Raw genomic sequence first — 18182 nt, 5'->3', positions numbered from 1 at the left:
CAAGCCCTAGCCTGTTCAGTTGGAAATTCTGGACAACCTAAAATGAACCCTCAAGAGGCTATTTATAGGTTTCTCTCAATTATGCTTCTTGGAGATTTTTAGGGCTTTTTCTTCCTTATAGTTTTTCGCCAACTCCTCTTGGTCAAGTGCATTTTTCTCAGTGCTTGATCCATATCTGAACTCATTAAATCCAATAAGTGAGATCTAATCCACTTGATTCAAAGAATCAAGTGGGGTTAGTAAGTAGGAAAATAATGTACATGAGATATAACCGATATGGATTAAATGAATGCAAATGATACTTTAATGCTCAAGAAATCCTTAATAATTGATGACGTATTGAGAGTCATCAATGATACGCAGTCGAAAACTTTAGTTGGGTCCCCATGAGAACCCAAAGGGTCTTCCAGAAGTAGCTCATAAATTTAATGTCTCGATCAGAGACGATGGTCTTAGGTACGCCGAGTAACCTAACCACGTGATCAAAGAAGAGTCGAGAGACTCTAGATGCATTGGATGCTTTCGAACATGGCACGAAGTGCGCCATCTTCGAGAAGCGGTCGACGACAACCATGATGGAATCATGCTGATGTCCTCCCACGGCCTGTCAGGAACGGGTAGTGGTGTGTAAAGGCCCGTGTTCTGCTTCATCATCTTGGCCCTCGTGCACGTGGAGCATTGGGAAATGATTTTCCCCACATCTCGCTTCAGAGATGGCCAAAAGAACCGATGCTCCATCTCTTGGATCGTCTTGTTGATGCCAAAGTGTCCACTCAGGCCGCCGGCGTGCGTTTCCCATACTAGGAAATCTCGGAGGGACCTCCGGGGTATGCATAGCCTCTTGCCGCGGAAGAGGTACCCGTAGTCGATGTAGTAATCCCGGGAACTCGGGACCGTGCTGTCACGGACCTGCGCGAAGATTTTCCCGAAGTTGGGACAACCGCTGTAATCCTTAAGTAGCTGCTCAAATCCGAGGACTTGAGTCTTCATCATGTTCAAGACCAATGGTCGTCTACTCAAGGCGTCGGCTACCATGTTGTCCTTGCCCTTCTTGTGACGAACAAGGAACATTAAATCCTGTAGGTAGGCGATCCAATTCACGTGGCGATCGCTGACCTTGCGCTGATCGTGAAGGTGGTGTAGCGCACTGTGGTTCGAGAAGAGGACGAACTCCTTCGGGAGGAGATAGTGGCGCCAGTGGCGCATCGACTGCACTAGGGCGTAGAATTCCCTATCGTAGTTGTCGTACCTCCTACGCGTGTCGTTTAGCTTTTTGCTAAAATACTCTATGGGGTGTCCCTCCTGTCTGAGGACTCCCCCTATCCCGACTGCTGAGGCGTCGCATGACACCTCGAAGACTTTCACAAAGTTGGGTAACCGGAGTGCCGGCACCTCTGTCATGAGCTTCTTCACTAGCTCGAAGGCGTGATCTGCTGCTGGGGTCCATTCGAAGTGCTCCTTCTTGAGGAGTTCTGTAAGAGGTGCAGTTACCCCGCTAAAACCAGGCATGAATCTTCTATAGAAAGTGGCGAGTCCTATGAAGCTGCGAACGTCATGCACGTTCTTCAACTTCGGCCAAGTGGTGATGGCTTCCACCTTGGCGGGATCGACAGCGACTCCTCACGCTGAAAAGATGAACCCAAGAAAGGATACCTCGGATACGAAGAAGCTACACTTCTTGGGGTGAGCGTACAGCTTCTCACGGCACAGCGTGACGCACACTAGCCAAAGGTGCTGGAGGTGCTCATCTCTCGTAGCACTATAAACTAATATGTCGTCGAAGTACACGACGATGAACTTTCCAATGAATGGGCAGAGTACCTCGTTCATGAGCCTCTAGAAAGTACTCGGGGCGTTCGAGAGCCCGAATGGCATGATGTTCCACTCGCATAATCCATCCTTGATCTTGAACGCCGTCTTCCACTCGTCTGGGTCGGATCTGAACCTGGTGATATCCACTCTGAAGATCTATCTTCGAATAGATAGTGGCTCTGACCATCTCGTCGAACAAGTCTTGTATCCTAGGGATTGGGAAACGGTACTTCACCGTAATCTTGTTGATGGCCCTAGAGTCACAACACATGCGCCAAGCCCCGTCCTTCTTGGGCGCGAGTAGGGCCGGTACGGCGCACGGGCTAAGGCTCTCCCTGATCAATCCTTTGGAGAGTAGCTCCTTCACTTGCCCGTGCAATTCCTCGTATTTGACCGGGTCCATCCGGTAGTGAGGTAGGTTTGGGAGAGATGCTCCCGGAACAAAGTCTATCGCGTGCTGGATGTTCCTCAGTGGAGGAAGCTCGCAAGGGAGCTCGGCGGGAAATACGTCCGCGAATTCTGCTACTAGCCAGGACACCTCAGGGTCCTTGAGCTCCGTCTCCTCTGGTGCCGATGATGGTGAGACGGCGAGTGCAAAGCAAACCGGTAGTGTGTCCTCAACGGGCTCGAGCCCTCTCCTAAATATGCATCCATTCGTAATGATCGGTGTCGGAGGTGGGGCTTCCTGTCCGCTAGGGGGTGCTGGCTGGGGGGTATGGGAGCGGGTCGAGGGGTACCATATAAGACGCCTACCCCCATAGATAAATGAGCACGTGTTCACTCGTCCCGCTAGTTGGACGTCATGGTCAAATAACCATGGTCATCCGAGAATGATACTACCAATCTTCATTGGTAGTACGTCACATAGCACCTGCTCGTCGTACGTGCTCATCTTCAACGGAACATGGCACTGCATCCGTACCGCGAGGGTGGATGCGTCGATCCAAGACACGTTGTATGGCGTCGGGTGCGGTACTAACGTGAGCCCTAGCTTGCGAGCCGTGTCCTCAGATATGGCGTTGACACAGCTGCCGCTATCCGCGATAAGCTTGTACGTTCGCCCGGGGATTTTCACGTACAAGTAAAAGATGGAAGTGCGATGGGTCATGTCCGCACTTCCCGGAGTAGGTGGCTTTGAGGCCGGGGTGGGTGCGGGCAGGGGCGCGTCCGAACCGGGTTTGGCGGGATGCGGGTTCGTCCTGTGTATGGCGATGGCCACGGGGGCCGACCCTACTGGTGGGGTGGTGACGGGGCATGCCCGGGTATTATGGCCCCTAGACGGAGCGCCCTGTTGTATGCGTAGGGTTGCAACGGGCTGGGCCGGGGTCGGGGTGCCAGAGTAATCTGTATGTACCCGAGGGGTTCCTCATAGTCTTTCCCTTCGGGGCACTCCCCTGGATACTCATCCACTTCCAAGTCGTCCTCCAGCGAGGCGTCTACCGGGTTCCCGTGAATGTCCATGTGCAGGAGCGAGGGACACTCAGTGCAGCGGTGTCCGAATCCCTTGCACTTGAAACACTACATGGGTTCACGGGCGGCTACTGGGGTCCTAGCGGTTGACACCACGGATGGGGTCGACGGTGCCGGAGCGGGTGCCGGAGCGGGGGCCGGAGTGGCCGGTCGGGGTGTTGCCGGGGTTCCTCGTGTCCACCCAGATGCCGCTCTAGGAGTGGAGCTCATCGACGAGCTAGTGCTGCTCACCCGGGGTGCGATGGCGTTCGTCGGGGTAGTATCATCATGAGAGTATTCATTACTCTCCACGAGGCCATATGCTAAGTCCACGTTGCTAGGGTTCTGTTCTAGAACTTTGACTCCTAGATCTGTCTGTAATCCGTGGACGAAAAAGGCAATCTGAATCTGAGGGCTTTCCACGAACTTGCACCTCATGCGATATTCCTCAAACTCCTCAATGTACTCGCTGACCCGTCGGCGACCTTGCTTTAGGTCCATCCACTTGAGTAATAAGCAGGTCATGTAGAGCTTAGGGATGTACTTATCCATAAGCTTGCGAGCCATCTCGTTCCATGTGTGGGGTGGATCTTCCCGGAGTCGGGCAGCCTCCTTCTCGTTCTTCCAAAAGATCTTGGCTTGCCCTCCGAGACGAGCTTCGACGTATGAGACGCAAAGATCGTCATCCATATCGTACCACTGGAAGTAACTCTCCAAGTTGGATTCCCAATCAGTGTAATCCTTCGGGTTGCGGGATCCTTTGAAGGTAGGTACTTCCATGTGCCTCGCATCGTCTCTCTCGTTCATCATCCGGATGACAAGCGGGTGGGGGTCGAGGGACCTCCCTAGGGCCCACTTGCCCTACATAGTCGGGGACGGGTGCGGCTGGTGGGGTCGGCTGTGGGTAGTAGATTGCCTCCAGGGCGTAGCCCGGGTGTGGGTAGGCCGCGGTCAGTGCGGGTTGCCCGGTTTGTGCCGCTGGCTCCGGATATGGATGGGGAGCGTAAGTATGTGCTACGGAAGGCTGACCGTGCGTGCCGATCGGGTAGGTCTGCTGCGGTGCCGGCGGGTACCCTGTGGGGTAATGTGGGGCCACGATAGGCGGCACGTGCGGTGCACTGTGCGGCTGAGGCACGGACACGTGTGTCATGCTATAGTATGTCGGCGGCCTGTAGGTGGCCGGGGCCACCAGAGGAGGGGCGACATAGGGTAGCCCACTCGTACCTGCGGTATAGGCCGGCGCATAAGGCGTCGGGACATGGGTCTGCACGGTAGGAAGCCCGTGATGCTGACTGGGTGGGTCATAATGAGGAGGCGCTCTCGCCTCCGATGGGTAGTGGTCCCTATCCTGCCGATAGGATCACTCCTCGGGGTAGCGCTGCGTGCGATACCCGTCGGGTGGTGGTGACCGTCGTCAGTGATACTCCCAGCTCCGCTGCTTGTCGCGCCAAGGTTGCCACGCCGGTAGATTGTAGTGTTGTGATGCTGCAGGTCTTCGAGGAACATAAGCCAGGACCGGAGCGGGGCTGCTCGGCATGGGGGCCTTGCCCGAACGTTGGGGTATATCTCCCGACGAGCTAGTGGTCCGGTGACCACTAGGCGGCGCTCTAGGGCTAGCCGCGGAGGAGGACTCACGGTCCTCGGTCCTAATGGACGGGCGGGATGATGCTACCCCACCGTTCAGAGTAGGGACCTGAGGGACGGGGGCCGGGACCGGAGGAGGAGGAGGCAACAGTGCCTCCTCGTTCACTATCAAGTCCTCATGATACGGTAGATCTAACGGATCTCCCGGGTGAAGATCCTCTACGTTCAGATTAAATTTGTGAACTGCGCCTGAACCTTCCGCGTCGGCGTTTTGCATCTGGGCCCGTGTCCGAACCATTCTACAGTCAACTTCTTTAGAATTAACTACGAGTTCTATCTAGATGATGCTACGAGATGAAATGAATGATATGACGTGCTTTTTTTTTGTGCGACTGCAAGTGAATTTAAAATATGCAATGGGAAGATGAAACGACGAGTAATAAATGCGGAAACAAGTAAGTAATATCTGACCGACCGTGGTAAGCAAGCGCTAACACGACCGGCTCTGATACCAATCCTAACCCTCAGAATGTGAGTCCTATCTATCACTATTCTAACCCCGGCGGTGGAGAAAATGTTTGGAGGTACTGAAAGAAATAATATAACGCCGATGGGAAAGTCAAAGAGCGTACCCAGAATGATAGGCTCGGGGTATCGTCTTCGACCCGTAGGAGGCGAGCGACACGATGCGGCAGTAGTGTCACGATCAGTTGGCACAAGATGCAGGAGATGGCCGAGGCGCGGCCGCGGGCAGGTGCGAGGCGTCCAAAGGGAAACTAAGGGGAACCCGTAGGATGGGACAGCATCTCCAAGAGAACAGCGGCTAGAAAGCCAGGGGGGGAGGGGTTTGCGGACCGGCCGTCCCAGTGATGGCATCCCCGGTCGGCCTTGGCGGACGCAGGTGGCTTGGGCGGCCGCGATCAGCCGGACAGCCGAAGCCAGTTTTGACGGCCCTAGCGGCTGTGGTCGCGCGCCGGGCGGTCGCGGCGGTCGCGGCGGTCGCTATCGCCGCGGCGGTTGCAGGCGGTCGCAAGCCCTCGCTGGTGGCCGTGGGTGGCTACTGGCGGTCGCTGGTGGCCGTGCGCGATCGTTAGGCGTCGTGGGCGGTCGCTGGTGGTCGCTGGCGGCTGCTAGGTTGCTGGCGCGTGGCGGCCGCGGCGGCCGTGGCGGCCTGGCGGCCGTGGGCGGTCGCTGGCGGCCGTGGGCGGCTGCTGGCGGCCGTGGGCAGTTGCTGGAGGTTGCTGGCGGCCATGGGCGGTCGCTGGCAGCTATGGGCGGTCGCTAGAGGTCGCTGGCAGTCACTGGCGGCGGTGTGTGGCTGCTGGCGACTGTGGGCGGCTGCTGGCGGTCGTTGGCGGCCGTGGGTGATCACTGGCAGCCGTGGGCGGTCGGTGGCGGTCGTTGGCGGCTGCTGGCGGTCACTGGCGGCCGTGGGTGGTCACTGGCGGCTATGGGCGGCTGCTAGCGGCCCTTGGCGGCAGCTGGTGGCCCTTGGCGACCACTGGTGGCCCTTGGCGGCCGCTGGTGGCCTGGAGGGGACGAGGGGCGGTGCTAAGCAGCCTCACGAATGATCACCAGAGTTCCGGCGATGGCAGCGGAGACGGCGGTTTCCGGCGATGGCGACGGCGGTTTCCGGCGAACTCTAGGGTTTCCTCTCTCTCTCTCTCCTAACTTCGCAGTGGCATTTTCGTAAATAACTCAAAAACTAAAAAAACATTAAAAATCAGGAAAATGGCCAAACAAATCACATTTTTTGAGTCTTTTTCTTCTTCTTCTTAATACAAGGGGTTCCCTTCTCTTTATAGGGAGGGTCCATATCAGTTACGGAAGGTGAAAAGACAAAACATAAAACTGGAAACAAACCAACAAAACAAAACAACAAAAAAAGCAAGGAAGATATTTCCTTAAGTCTTGATGGTCCCCATCATCCTCCCATGGTGGGGAAAGCTCGACCTCGTCGAGCTTGAGGCCAACTCCATCGTTTTGAGAGGAGAGTTCACGCTTGATGAGCTGGCAGGGCCTTTCTTGTGTATCCACGAGTGCTCCGTCGGGCGGGCGACCCTCCCATCGAATAAGGAAGAGTCGTGTGCCACCTTTCCCTGCAACGTTAATTACTTCCCACAGTACCTCCTCTACGCTGTCATGCCTAAGTGGGGGGCAATCAAGGGAGGGTGGACTGGCAAACTCACTCACAAATGACTTTAGACTACTAGGGCCAGAAAGGGATGGCTTTTTGGTGGAGAAAAGAGGCGCATGGGTTGGTACGACTCAAGGTTGGACACGTCAATGATGAGGCATGTTTCCCAGTTAGGAAAAACACATGCAATGCATGCCATCTTCCCAACCATCCAGACTATCGAGAAAGGCCCGGCATTACGAGCGCGGAGCATCATAGCGACCCGTGGAGAATATCTCTCAGGCCTCAACCTAACCATAACCAAGTCACCCTCACCGTAGCTAAATGGGCATCGATGTACATCGACAACAAGTTCATACTTCTCACGTTGGAATGCAATGCATGCATGAATGTTATGACGTGACGCTCTCACATGATGTGCAAATGCAACTCCATAATCTGAGAGCCTAACATGCATGACTAAGATGGTGAGGTTAGGAGGCTTACGTGGTATCTGGCCGTACATGGTATTGAACATAATCAGCTCTGCCCAGAGAATTATCCATTCCCACATCATGAAATCTCTCACACCACAAGAACATACTTAGTAATAAACCAGAGAGAAGTTTGCCTTGCTCCATCTTTCCATGGCGAAGGAATAAGTCATACTAAGACCAACTTGTGTGTTTCGAAGAAGCCACATCGGCTTCCAAAAGTATCTCACAAATAGAACATCATGACTAGAAAGGAAATACGGAAATACATCGGACCTCCTCTCGTAAATGTGATTCACGTCCGTGGGGATGTCGTGGTTATGTCTTAGTCTGAAAAGCATGGCTATCACCATCTCAGTCGTGGGGTCAATAACGCGCAGAAACTTCTGCAGTGATCGGGAGTCATCCATAAGCTCTCTCAGGATATAAATAGGAAGCATTACTAAAAGAGGGTCTAAGTCTAGATCAGTACTAAGTCCATTCTGTAACGTCACCAAGGGCGAAGGCTCTTCTAGAGGCCCTATGGGGAATCGATAGCTAAAGGTAACCAACGGTTCAACTAACTCTGGAACTACGAGAATCGTATGTTGTAGCGTATGTTATAGCAGAGGCTCTTCCCGCTGCTTGTCCGGGAATCCATCACTAGACTTAGCCACGAGTTCAGCTAGCTCAGGCGTATAGGGAGAGGTAAACTGAAGTTTCTCAAGTAGAGGAAACTCTTCCGGATGGTCTTCCAGGAAATCATAACGGATCGTGGTATCAAGCTCTACTAGCTCTAAATCACTAGGTAAACTATCCCTGACATTCTGTTGGACCGGCGTCTCTATCAAGTGGTCGTCACTAGGTATGGCGTCATGTGCATCTACGTCTAGATCGGAAACGAAAGTAAACTGTAGCCTCGATGGTGGTGGAGGCTCCTCTGGCGGGTCTATCGGGAAAGTAACACTATGGGCAATATTGAGCTCATCTAGCTCAAGTGGGGGAGAGACTCGATCAAGTGGTGGGGAATTGGTAAAAGTCGTGGCTCTATGTGCATCTAGCACATTATGAGCACGTCTCCTAACCCTCCTAGTCCTCCTAGGGGTCCTAGCATGACGAGGTCTACAAAGAGGCTCTCTAACATCATCGTAATAGTCGACGTCAGGTAGTCGCGGATAAGAACCATCATAATGTGGACCATAGTAGTCGTCATAGTGCTGTGGGGTCTCATCATACCGAGTGTCATGCCCTGAAGCAACATGAGAAGGCTGGTATGTAGCCGGTGACGTATAAGTCACATGAGGCACCTGTAGTGCTGATGGAGCATACTGTTCATAGGGTCTACGCGGCACGAAAGACACATTTGACGTAGGCGAAACAGGTGGTATGGAGGGCACCGAAGTCTGGTAATGCCCCGAAGGTGGTACTAAGTATGTAGCCGATGCATAAGATGCGGGCAGTGGTGGCGGGTCACTCCCTCCATAATGAACTGGCGGCACATGTGATGCATACGAAGTATGCGCGGCCGGTGGGTAGACATGCGGCGATGGCATGTCGGGTGCGACACAAGGTGTGGGGTGGACATAGGGCACGACATGTACAAAAGAAGTATGCTGGGCTTGGGGCGCGAGTGAGGCCCCATAGGTGTGCAAGGCAGGAGATACCTGCGGAGCGTAAGACATCGCTGGCGCATGAGGGTATCCTTGCCCATGCGGAGTCAGGGCAACATAAGTTGGTAGGGGTGGATATGGGCCACCCGAAGATGGGTACGGGACAGGGATCTGCTCGTGATGTAGGCTATGGTGGTCATAGGTAGGTCCTCCTGTCTGATGTATGTCATCCTTCTAGTGGCGGCCATCTTGTGGCTAAGAAAAGTCATTCGGATATCCATAGTAATCATCGTGCATGTGGTTGGAATCATTCGTGCGGCGATCATCAAGGTAGTGATCGTCCGGACGTGGGTAGAGGTCATCATACTGTCTAGGATGATCATCCCGTGGACGATAGCTATCGTCTCGCTCTCGATAATGATCATCCTGGGCCGATAGTCCTGGTAACAATCGTCATGCCGATGATAACGATCGTCTCACGGTCGATAATGATCGTACGACTGTCGTTCCATGCGTGAGGCTGAGCAAAAGGTGGCACTTCATAAGCACTAGCGGTATGCGTCTCGTGTGATTGATAGCGCCGGTATGGTCTTCGGCGGGGCTGTCTCCGGTGCCGAGGCGTGCTCCAATCACATGAATATGATTCCCTATCCTCTGGATGGGTGTCTAAGCCATCATCGTCAAGGTAAGTGTCTGGACGATGAATGGAAACCTGACCTTCTAAAGGAAGGTCGTAAATATGAGCGTCATTCTCACAATCCTCAACCAACAGGTAGCCATCCTGAACACCACTATGTGTACGAACCATCGTCATGGCCAGATACTACGGAAAGGGAAGGGGACTCCTACTAAATGATGAGATGACGAGTATACGGATGAATGCACATGTTATGAATTTTGAAAATATTTATGCATGCAAGACGTGTAAAGATGAAAGAGATAAATAACTTTTTTTTTTGGACCGACATGGCTAAGCACGGAGGTTAGCACAATCGGCTCTGATACCAATATGATGTAATACAGGACGGCCGAGATCGACGGCTCGTATTATGTCACAGCGATGCACGATGCGTGACAATTAAGAAGCTGAATGCACATTCAAATTTCCTCTTAGAGCGATGAGGACGGGCCGATGGAGGGGCGGCGGTCCAGTAAATCCAAAAGGGGACGATTAGATCTGGGTCAACTCCAAGTGACCCGCGAGATCTCACGATCGAGCTCGACGTGAGGGCGTTTGACGGCCCGCAGGAGTTCACCCTCGACGGCTATAACCTGTTCGTCAATCTCAAAGAAGTTCTATCTCTCGAATGGGGTGGCTAACCTATCCAACGTCAATGAACTAGGCGGCAGCGGAATACGATAGCGAAAGACAGTACTGAAGGAAATAATGATACTGGAAGCGAAAGAGGGGAATCGAATAGGAACCTGGCAGTGGCGATTCCAGGCTGCGGTAAGCCTGGCAGTGGCGGTTCTGGGCAGCAGTAAGCCTGAATAGTGCCCAAAGTCCTTAGAGACCAAGGACGCCTGGAGAGGGATGAACAGTCGTCCACGAAACTAGCGCCGGCGTTGGCTGAGGAGGGAAACCGAGCAGGAGTGCCGACAGTCGGTGAGAAGGAGCGCTGTAAGGCGTGCGCGGGGACGCGGCGGGGCAAGCGACCAGACCGAGGGCCGCGTGCGTGCGCAGGAGCGACGAGAGGCTAGAGCGGGGCGCTGTTCGAGATGCGCGCAGGAGCGCGCCGACGGCGGCGACGGGCGGGCCTAGAAGACGGACTCAAGTGCGGGTCGACCGACCGCGCGGTGACGTCGGTTGCCAGGAGTCGGGATGGAGGGCCAGCCTGGCATCCAGGGGAAAGGCTCCACCAGCGGAATGATTCGCGAGGATGACAGAGTAACCTTCGACCACGATTGGCGTTGAAGGTCGCAAGGAGCGGCTAGAGGTGTCATCAAAAATCCGAGCCGGATGAGCTCTTAGGGCCGGCGATGTCGATCTTGATGGCAAAAAAACAAGCTCCAGGGAGGGCGTGCAGTTTCTTGGTCGCAGGAAAGAGGTGGAAGAAGACCACCCTACTATTTTTAACTAAATGGCTGAAGGAGAATAAACAAAACAAAGTTCTGTGTTTTTCAAAATGACTCTGACATAGGACGACTACGGGGTAGGCGAGGAAGGGCGGGATGACAGGACTAAGGGTAGGATGGGTGTGAGGGATAAAACAATCCACAGAAATTCACGGTCGGATTCAGATTTAAAAACCGATGATAAATCTGGTGGTGCAACTCCGACCCTTTTGAGGGTGGGAGTACTGTCTTCCCCCACCGCGACGATGCCTAAGCACCGAAATCAATGCCTGAATTCACGTCGCGAGGAAACTCTCGAGAAAGAGGGAGGTAGTGAAGAAGAAACAAACTAAATCTAAATCCGACGGCGGTGGAAACCTCTCAAGGAAACACTGAAGGGAGAACACGTCGACACCAAAGAGTTCAGGTGTACCTCGGCACCATGGTGCATGGAGAGGTTGTGGGAAATTCGGGTCGTGACGAGACTCGGCAAATACTGATGTTGAGAAGCCCTCGGACCGACGGGATCTTTGTGTTCCGGGCGTTGAAAGGCCCTGGTTGAGACTTGCAATGGTGGCACAACGGCGGGAGTGCTTGAGCGGGGTTGTCGTGGGCAGGATGACTGACGGGCACTACGATAGGGTGTCGCGGATGCCCTGTCGTATGAAGCGTCGAGGGCAGCCCTAGCAGGGCGGCCTGGGCGGCCTGGGCGGCCCTGGCGGGCTGTCTGGGCGGCCTTGGCAGGGGCGGCCTGGGCGGCCTTGGTAGAGGCGGCCTGGGCGGCCTTAGCAGGGGCGGCCTGGGCGGTTCTAGCAAGGCTACCTGGGCGGCCTGGTCAAGACTGTCTGGGTGGCTCTGGCTGGGCAGCCTGGGCGGCCTGATCGGGGCTGCCTGGGCGGCCTGGTCGGGGCTGCCTAGGCGGCCTGATCAGGGCTACCTGGGCGGCCTGGTCGGGGAGGCCTTGGCGGCCTGATCAGGGCTGCCTGGGCGGCCTGATCGGGGCTACCTGGGCAGCCTGGTCGGGGCTGCCTGGGCGGCCTGGTCGGGGCTGCCTGGGCGACTCTGGCTAGGCGGGCAAGAGAAAGAATAATGAAGCGAGAGGGAGAAGGCGGAGAGAAGAAGATTGGGAGGAAGAAGTGGAGGATCGATGACACGACGGTGGCGGCGGCGACAGAAGAGGCAGCGGCTAGGGTTGGAGAGGAATAGGGGAGGCTGGGCAATCCTCCAAGTAGAGTTAAACGAAAAAAACTCGATTCTTGAATTATGATTGCCTAAGAGTTTCGTGAAAACAATGGCCTTTATATAGGCCGTGGAGAAAAGAGAAAATGACGAGAAAATAAAGACGCAAAAATAAAGACGTGCGACGTGTCACGCCAAAGGGCAGTTGTGGATCTGCCTTTGGCGTCGTATCATGACGCACATGGGGACGTGCACGGGTGGAGACGTGGTGGTCGATAGTTGCAGCGTGTTGACTCTTGTGTTGACTCCTGTTGACCATGGTGGGTTGACTACCATTGACCGCGGCGATGTGTTCGACGCTGATGTGTTGGCGTCCTCGCCATCAGACTCTCTAAGGGGTACCCTTGGGCATGCCTTCCCCTTATATAGGGGGGGAGGAAGGGTGCCAAGAGGCTAAGGTTAGAGGAGGGGTCCGTATCATGACGTGGCCCTCCTCTTTACACAAACTTTTAAAGAAAAGAAACGAGACGTAACGATGGAATCGGTCCAACATGTGACTCGATCCGAAATTACAATGTAAGCAAATAGCAAGAAACTTACTTCGAGTACCTGAATGTAGGATCGCGTGCATCGGCACGCGCGACTCAGAGCGGTCGGACGCGCCCCGTGTCGGTGTCGTCGCGATGGTCCCCCATCATCACCCCTCTTGGTTCACTCGCTCACAAGAGAAAGGGCTACCTAAGTGGTGATGTCCCTAAAAGCTTCATCAGACCTGAAATAGAGAGTATGCACTCTTCGCCTCTTATTATGAGCACAAGGTAACAAGGCGTGTTAAGAAATGGCTTCCTATCTACCCTAAGTTTCAAGAGAGATGAGAAGAAAGGTTTAAGGAGAATGGGCAAAGTCTGAGTTAAGAAAGTTGGAGGAAGATTACTTATATAGCCTACTCCCAAGATTCAAGAAGAAATGTGGAAGGTAGAAGAAGGTAAAGATGATCCTCATAAGTTATTCTTCTAGGTAGAGAATGCATTCATTATGGAATTATAGGTAGTTCATAGGAAACAAATAAGAAGAAGAAGAAGAAACAAGCCCCATAATAACTTTTCCTTTCTCCTTTTTTTCATAATTTTGTAAAATGTACTCTTCATAGTAATTTTTATGTATTTCCTTTTTTTTGGGGGGGCGGCAAATAGAAGAAGAGAATAAGAAAGGATGTATGAACTACCATAATCAAATAATTTTTCTTGAATGAATGTCAATCACAAATTTCATGCAATCACTCTACCCTCAAAGAGAAAATTTTTTTTTCTACTTTGAGGATCAGAAAGAAGAAATAGATTGAGAAGATGTAGAGTGAATATCAATGGAAAAGATTTAAATCAGATGACAAATATCAATATGATATTATTTTTAAAGATAAGAGAGATAGAACGACTTGGGAGTAAGGCATTTCATAAGCAAGGAGGTGGAGTCCTATACAGGTACGATGAGGTAAAGGTGGTAAAGGGTCAGTAAACATAGATGGATGAAGATGGCAAATGAAGAATTGTGGTATGAAGATTTTATAAGCGGTATGAGATGGAGGGGTAATGTGCTCAAGACTTGAAGAAGTGCATCTCACTATCCAGCATATGATTAGGCTGATAGGTAGTCATTCACATAGATAGGTTCGGTTAAATCAAAATATGGGTGTAGTGGGGGTGTCACTCTTTCACTCAACACTCAAATCCTTATCTATGGGATATACACCTTTCGATTTTCAAATCTGTCCTTCACCCTACCATGTACTCTCGCCATTTGGGGATAAGATCATGTACTACCTAGAAATCAACATTGATGCCCCTATAATATGATCATGATGCGCTCAGTGAGCCTAGCTTCCCCACATTTTCTTCTAAGGTAAAAAAGATAAAAGGGGCAGTACAAGGTTTGGTTATGGCGTGATGTTGAATTCAAGAATCTTTTATTCCCCCCATCTTATTAAAAAACAAAACATTGAGACATCATAGAAAATATAAACTTTTAAGGCGGATTGAATCTCCCCTCCACATAGTAGTTGCATAGTCCTCAATGCATAGGAAAATATAAAAAGGAGTTTAGAGGGCACAAACAGTGGGTTGAGATCTTTCATGTAGGTTCCTTCACGCCCATTTCATGTATTGGTGGTACGCATTTTCTGAAACCAAAGAAAAGAAACAAAAGGAAATAATAAAGGTAACAAATAGAAATAAAAGCTTCAATGCGGCTCTATAGATGCTACTAACCTGCAAGTTTTTCCAAGATGTGGGGGGTGTTTGATGACTCTAAAATATGTCATCAAATAATCAAGTTCTTAAGTTTAAATTCATTACAATTATCTTGTGAATTCATGCTAAGTTCATGCATATGTATTGTTTTATGAAATCACTAACCCCACTTGATTCTTTGAATCAAGTGGAATATATTTAACATTTTATGGCTAGTGAACATTCAGAAACAGGTTAAGAAGATCAAGGAAGAGAGGAGGATCAAGAGAAGTGGGCAAAAATTCAAAGTGGCAAAAATTACGAAAATGCCCCTGGGCATGACTTAAGAGAAAACCTATAAATACTCTCTTGAGAGAGGAGTTTGGGGGGTTCAGAATTTTCTCTAAGGAAACTAGGGCTTGGAGAAGAGGATTTCTGCACCCTCCAGGAGCTGATGAGCTTTTGGAGTTGGAGAGGAAGAACAGACTGAAGATAGCTTGGATTGAAGAACCACGCCTCGCCGCAAGGACGTGACACCCGACGTGGGGAAATCTCAAGCTTCAGCCCTGTAATCCCTCTCTTCTCAGACAATTTTGGTTGGGTTGGAAGAGTCACAAGATCTTCCAATGTTTTCCAACTGAGGATTGTTTCATTTTAGATTTGATTTCAGTTGAACTTTGTTTCTTTCTTGTTCTGATCATCCTCCCCAAACTTCCCCAAAAAAATCCCTTTGACGCAGCAGCGCCGCGTGCAGCAGCGTCGCGCGCAGCCACGCCGCACGCAACAGCGCTGCTGCACGCAGCAGCGCGCCACACCGCCGCAAGCGCTGCTGCCGCGGCAGCGCAGCGCAGCCACGCCAGCGTCGCCAGCGCGCCAACAGCGCTGCTGCACGCAGCCGCAGCGCGCGCAGCATCGCGTGCAGCCACGCGCGACAGCGCCGCTGCACAGCAGCGCCGCGCGCAGCGTCGCGCGCAGCCACGCCAAGCGCCAGCAGCGCCGCGCAACAGCGTCAGCGCAGCCACGCCGCGCGCGCGCCGCTGCAAACACCTTTGCGCGCATGTACCCTGCATAAGGTGTTTGATCCTTTGCCCCAAGGGCAAAGGTACTGTCTGAAGAACTCCTCTGTAGACAGCCTCTATTAAGTTAAATCTTTAACTTAATCAGAGCAATAGCAGTTAAATCTTTCGACTAAACTGGGAATTAAAGAGGAATTCTGTGATTTTCCTGAGGATCATTTAACAGAGTTTAATATTTATTTTAAATTGATAAGTGACATATCTATTGAATAAAGAAGGAAATTTCTGCTGTTTTCTCCTGCTCCCTGTGGATCGACCCTCACTCGCCTTACGCCGTGAGGTTTATAAATTTGTTGCATAAGCTCTGAACCTCACACGTCTGAACTGCTAAATAACCAGTAAAAAACACATAAAATCTGAGCTTATCAACTGGCGCCGTTGCCGGGGAGCACGGTATTACAGTAGAAATTTTTATTTTTTTCTGAATCTACAGTTATCTCTCTAAACCTAGAGTCGTTTTTGTGAATCTACAGTCATTTCTCTAAATCTACAGTCATTTTTGTTGATTTTTCTAGAGCTCAGGACTTGACAATCCTCAGCTCATTGTTATTCTAACCGTTTGTTGTAGATTTATGGTAGTAACACGCTCAGGAGCTGGTGAAAAATTTGCAGAGAAAGACATTAGAGACGCCACTCCAGATTCTACAGTGACAGAACCAGAAATTCAGCAGAGAAATATGCCTGAAGAGATGCACCAGCAGAATGAGAGGAGGAGGACTATGCTGGATAGGTCCACACCGTCAGGAAGCTTGCGTCAAACCGATGTAAATCTGAACATCGGTGACGGTATTTTCTTTCGATATGACAATGCATTAATTCATTCCTTACCTGAATTTAATGGACTGCCTACTCAAAACCCATTAGAATTCCTTGATGATTTCCACATTAGGTGTTCATCTCAAAACGTTCCAGGGATATCTACAGAAATTTTAAAAATGAAATATTTTCCTCTAACCTTAAAAGATAAAGCATTTTCCTGGTACCGCAATTTAGGAATCACTTTTAATTCATGGGAAGAGATGCAGGGAAAATTTCTGCAGAAATTTTACCCTCTCTCCAAAACTAACTTTTATAGAAGGGAAATTCACAACTTCCATCCTCATGATGGTGAGGCGTTTAGTGAATCATGGGACAGGTTCAATGATCTGTTGACGAAGTGCCCTCACCATGGAATTGAACAATGTCAACTAGCTCAGATATTTTATGAGTCTCTCTCTGATTTTATGAAAAACAAGGTAAACCTCGCCACGGGTGGAACGTTTTATACTGCATATGAGGATGAAGTTTTTGATATTTTGGAGAGAGTTGCAGAAACTGATTTGCAGGAGATTGGAGCCAATCAGAATGGGAGAAATGTGCAGCCCAAGAGAGCAGGAGTTCTGCAGGTCAACGCCAAGGAGGGAGAGCTACAAGCGGGCCTAAGGGAGACCAACCAGAAATTGGAGGAGCTCACCTCTACCTTGAAGAATGTCTTCTTAGGTAACTCTCCCATCATTAAAGCTAAGATCTGCTCTCTCTGTTTTAGCAGGGAACATGAAGATGGAGCTTGCCAAGCCATGGAAGAAGAGGTGAAGGCTTTCAACCAGCCGCAACAACCGTGGGCGGGTCAAAAGTGGTCAAATTTCCAAAACGGAGAGGCCTTCCACCAAGGAAACAAGCCGGCAGCTCAACCCCCGTTCCAACAGAGAGAATAATTCCAGCACAGGCCTCCACAACAGTATCAGGTTTCATCTCAAACTCAACCTGATTTCTCTACATTAACTCCCGTCATTTCAGATATGATCGAAAAGCAAAATCAAAAGTTGCGGGCGGAAATGGAGATGCGGATGCAAGTGATGATGGAGTTTCAAACGAAGCAAATGCTGGATGCTCAAGAGCAGATGAGGAAGATGCTAGAAAGCCTCAGACCTGTCCAACTTGAACACCAAGGTATACCGTTAGATTCTCCTTGCACATCTTATAAACTTCCCACGAAACCGTCCATCAATCCATGCAACTTGCATCATGTGCAGCATTCCATTCATGATGAGATGAATAGGGATGATCCTGAGGTTCTAGCCATCTCAAAATTGAGAAATGGGAAAGAACTTCAGGATCCCTATCGAACTTTTATAGAGAATTCTAAGAAGGGAACCCAACCACAAGAGGAAGAAGGAGAGGACCCCCCCTACGTGGAGGAGCCTCTACCTTCTACGAGTGGGCAGCATGTTCCCTACCCTTCCGCTTTAAATAGAAAAAAACCGATATTTGATTATGAAAACCGACTGCTAGAGAATTTTAGAAAAGCCACCATGACTGTTACTGTCGAAGATATGCTTAGGTGTGCACCATCCCTAAAGAAGTACCTTAAGGACTCTTGCACCATTAAGAAGCCGAGGGAAGTGGTTAAATTATCTGAAAATGCCTCTAGCATTCTTAATGCCATCCCTATCAAAATGAGAGACCCGGGCCCCTTTCATTACATGCGAAATAGGAGGAAACACCTTCTCTAAAGTTTTATTAGATACGGGAGCAAGCATAAGTATCATTCCGACGGCATTATATGAGGAGAGTGGGTTTGGAGAGTTGGAGGAAATTCATATGGACCTACTCTTAGCTGACGG

The 18182-nt window shown here is 50.9% G+C and overlaps 1 protein-coding gene across 1 annotated transcript; it reads right to left on the bottom strand.

The window, feature by feature from the left end:
• Nucleotides 1–349: 349 nt before the first annotated feature.
• Nucleotides 350–3273, bottom strand: LOC144704971 (uncharacterized). Its single transcript, XM_078577553.1, has 6 exons — nt 3167–3273; nt 2684–3086; nt 2133–2518; nt 1822–2021; nt 572–1472; nt 350–470 (listed from the first exon to the last, which is right to left on the bottom strand). The coding sequence occupies exons 1-6, from the start codon at nt 3271–3273 to the stop codon at nt 350–352; spliced, it is 2118 nt and encodes a 705-aa protein (XP_078433679.1).
• Between the last annotated feature and the right edge of the window lie 14909 nt (nt 3274–18182).

Source organism: Wolffia australiana, chromosome 6 (assembly GCF_029677425.1).
Source record: "Wolffia australiana isolate 7733 chromosome 6, ASM2967742v1".
Classification (NCBI taxonomy): Eukaryota; Viridiplantae; Streptophyta; class Magnoliopsida; order Alismatales; family Araceae; genus Wolffia; species Wolffia australiana.
Note: the sequence above shows the minus strand (reverse complement) of the source record. Positions and strands in the feature narration are given on the sequence as shown.

Coding starts and splice junctions, on each gene's coding strand:
- LOC144704971 (XM_078577553.1), bottom strand. CDS start 3,273: ATGGACATTCACGGGAACCCGGTAGACGCCTCGCTGGAGGACGACTTG. Junction 2,519..2,683: donor TGAGCACGTACGACGAGCAG/GTGCTATGTGAC, acceptor CATACCCCCCAG/CCAGCACCCCCTAGCGGACA. Junction 471..571: donor ATCAGCATGATTCCATCATG/GTTGTCGTCGAC, acceptor TCACGTGGTTAG/GTTACTCGGCGTACCTAAGA.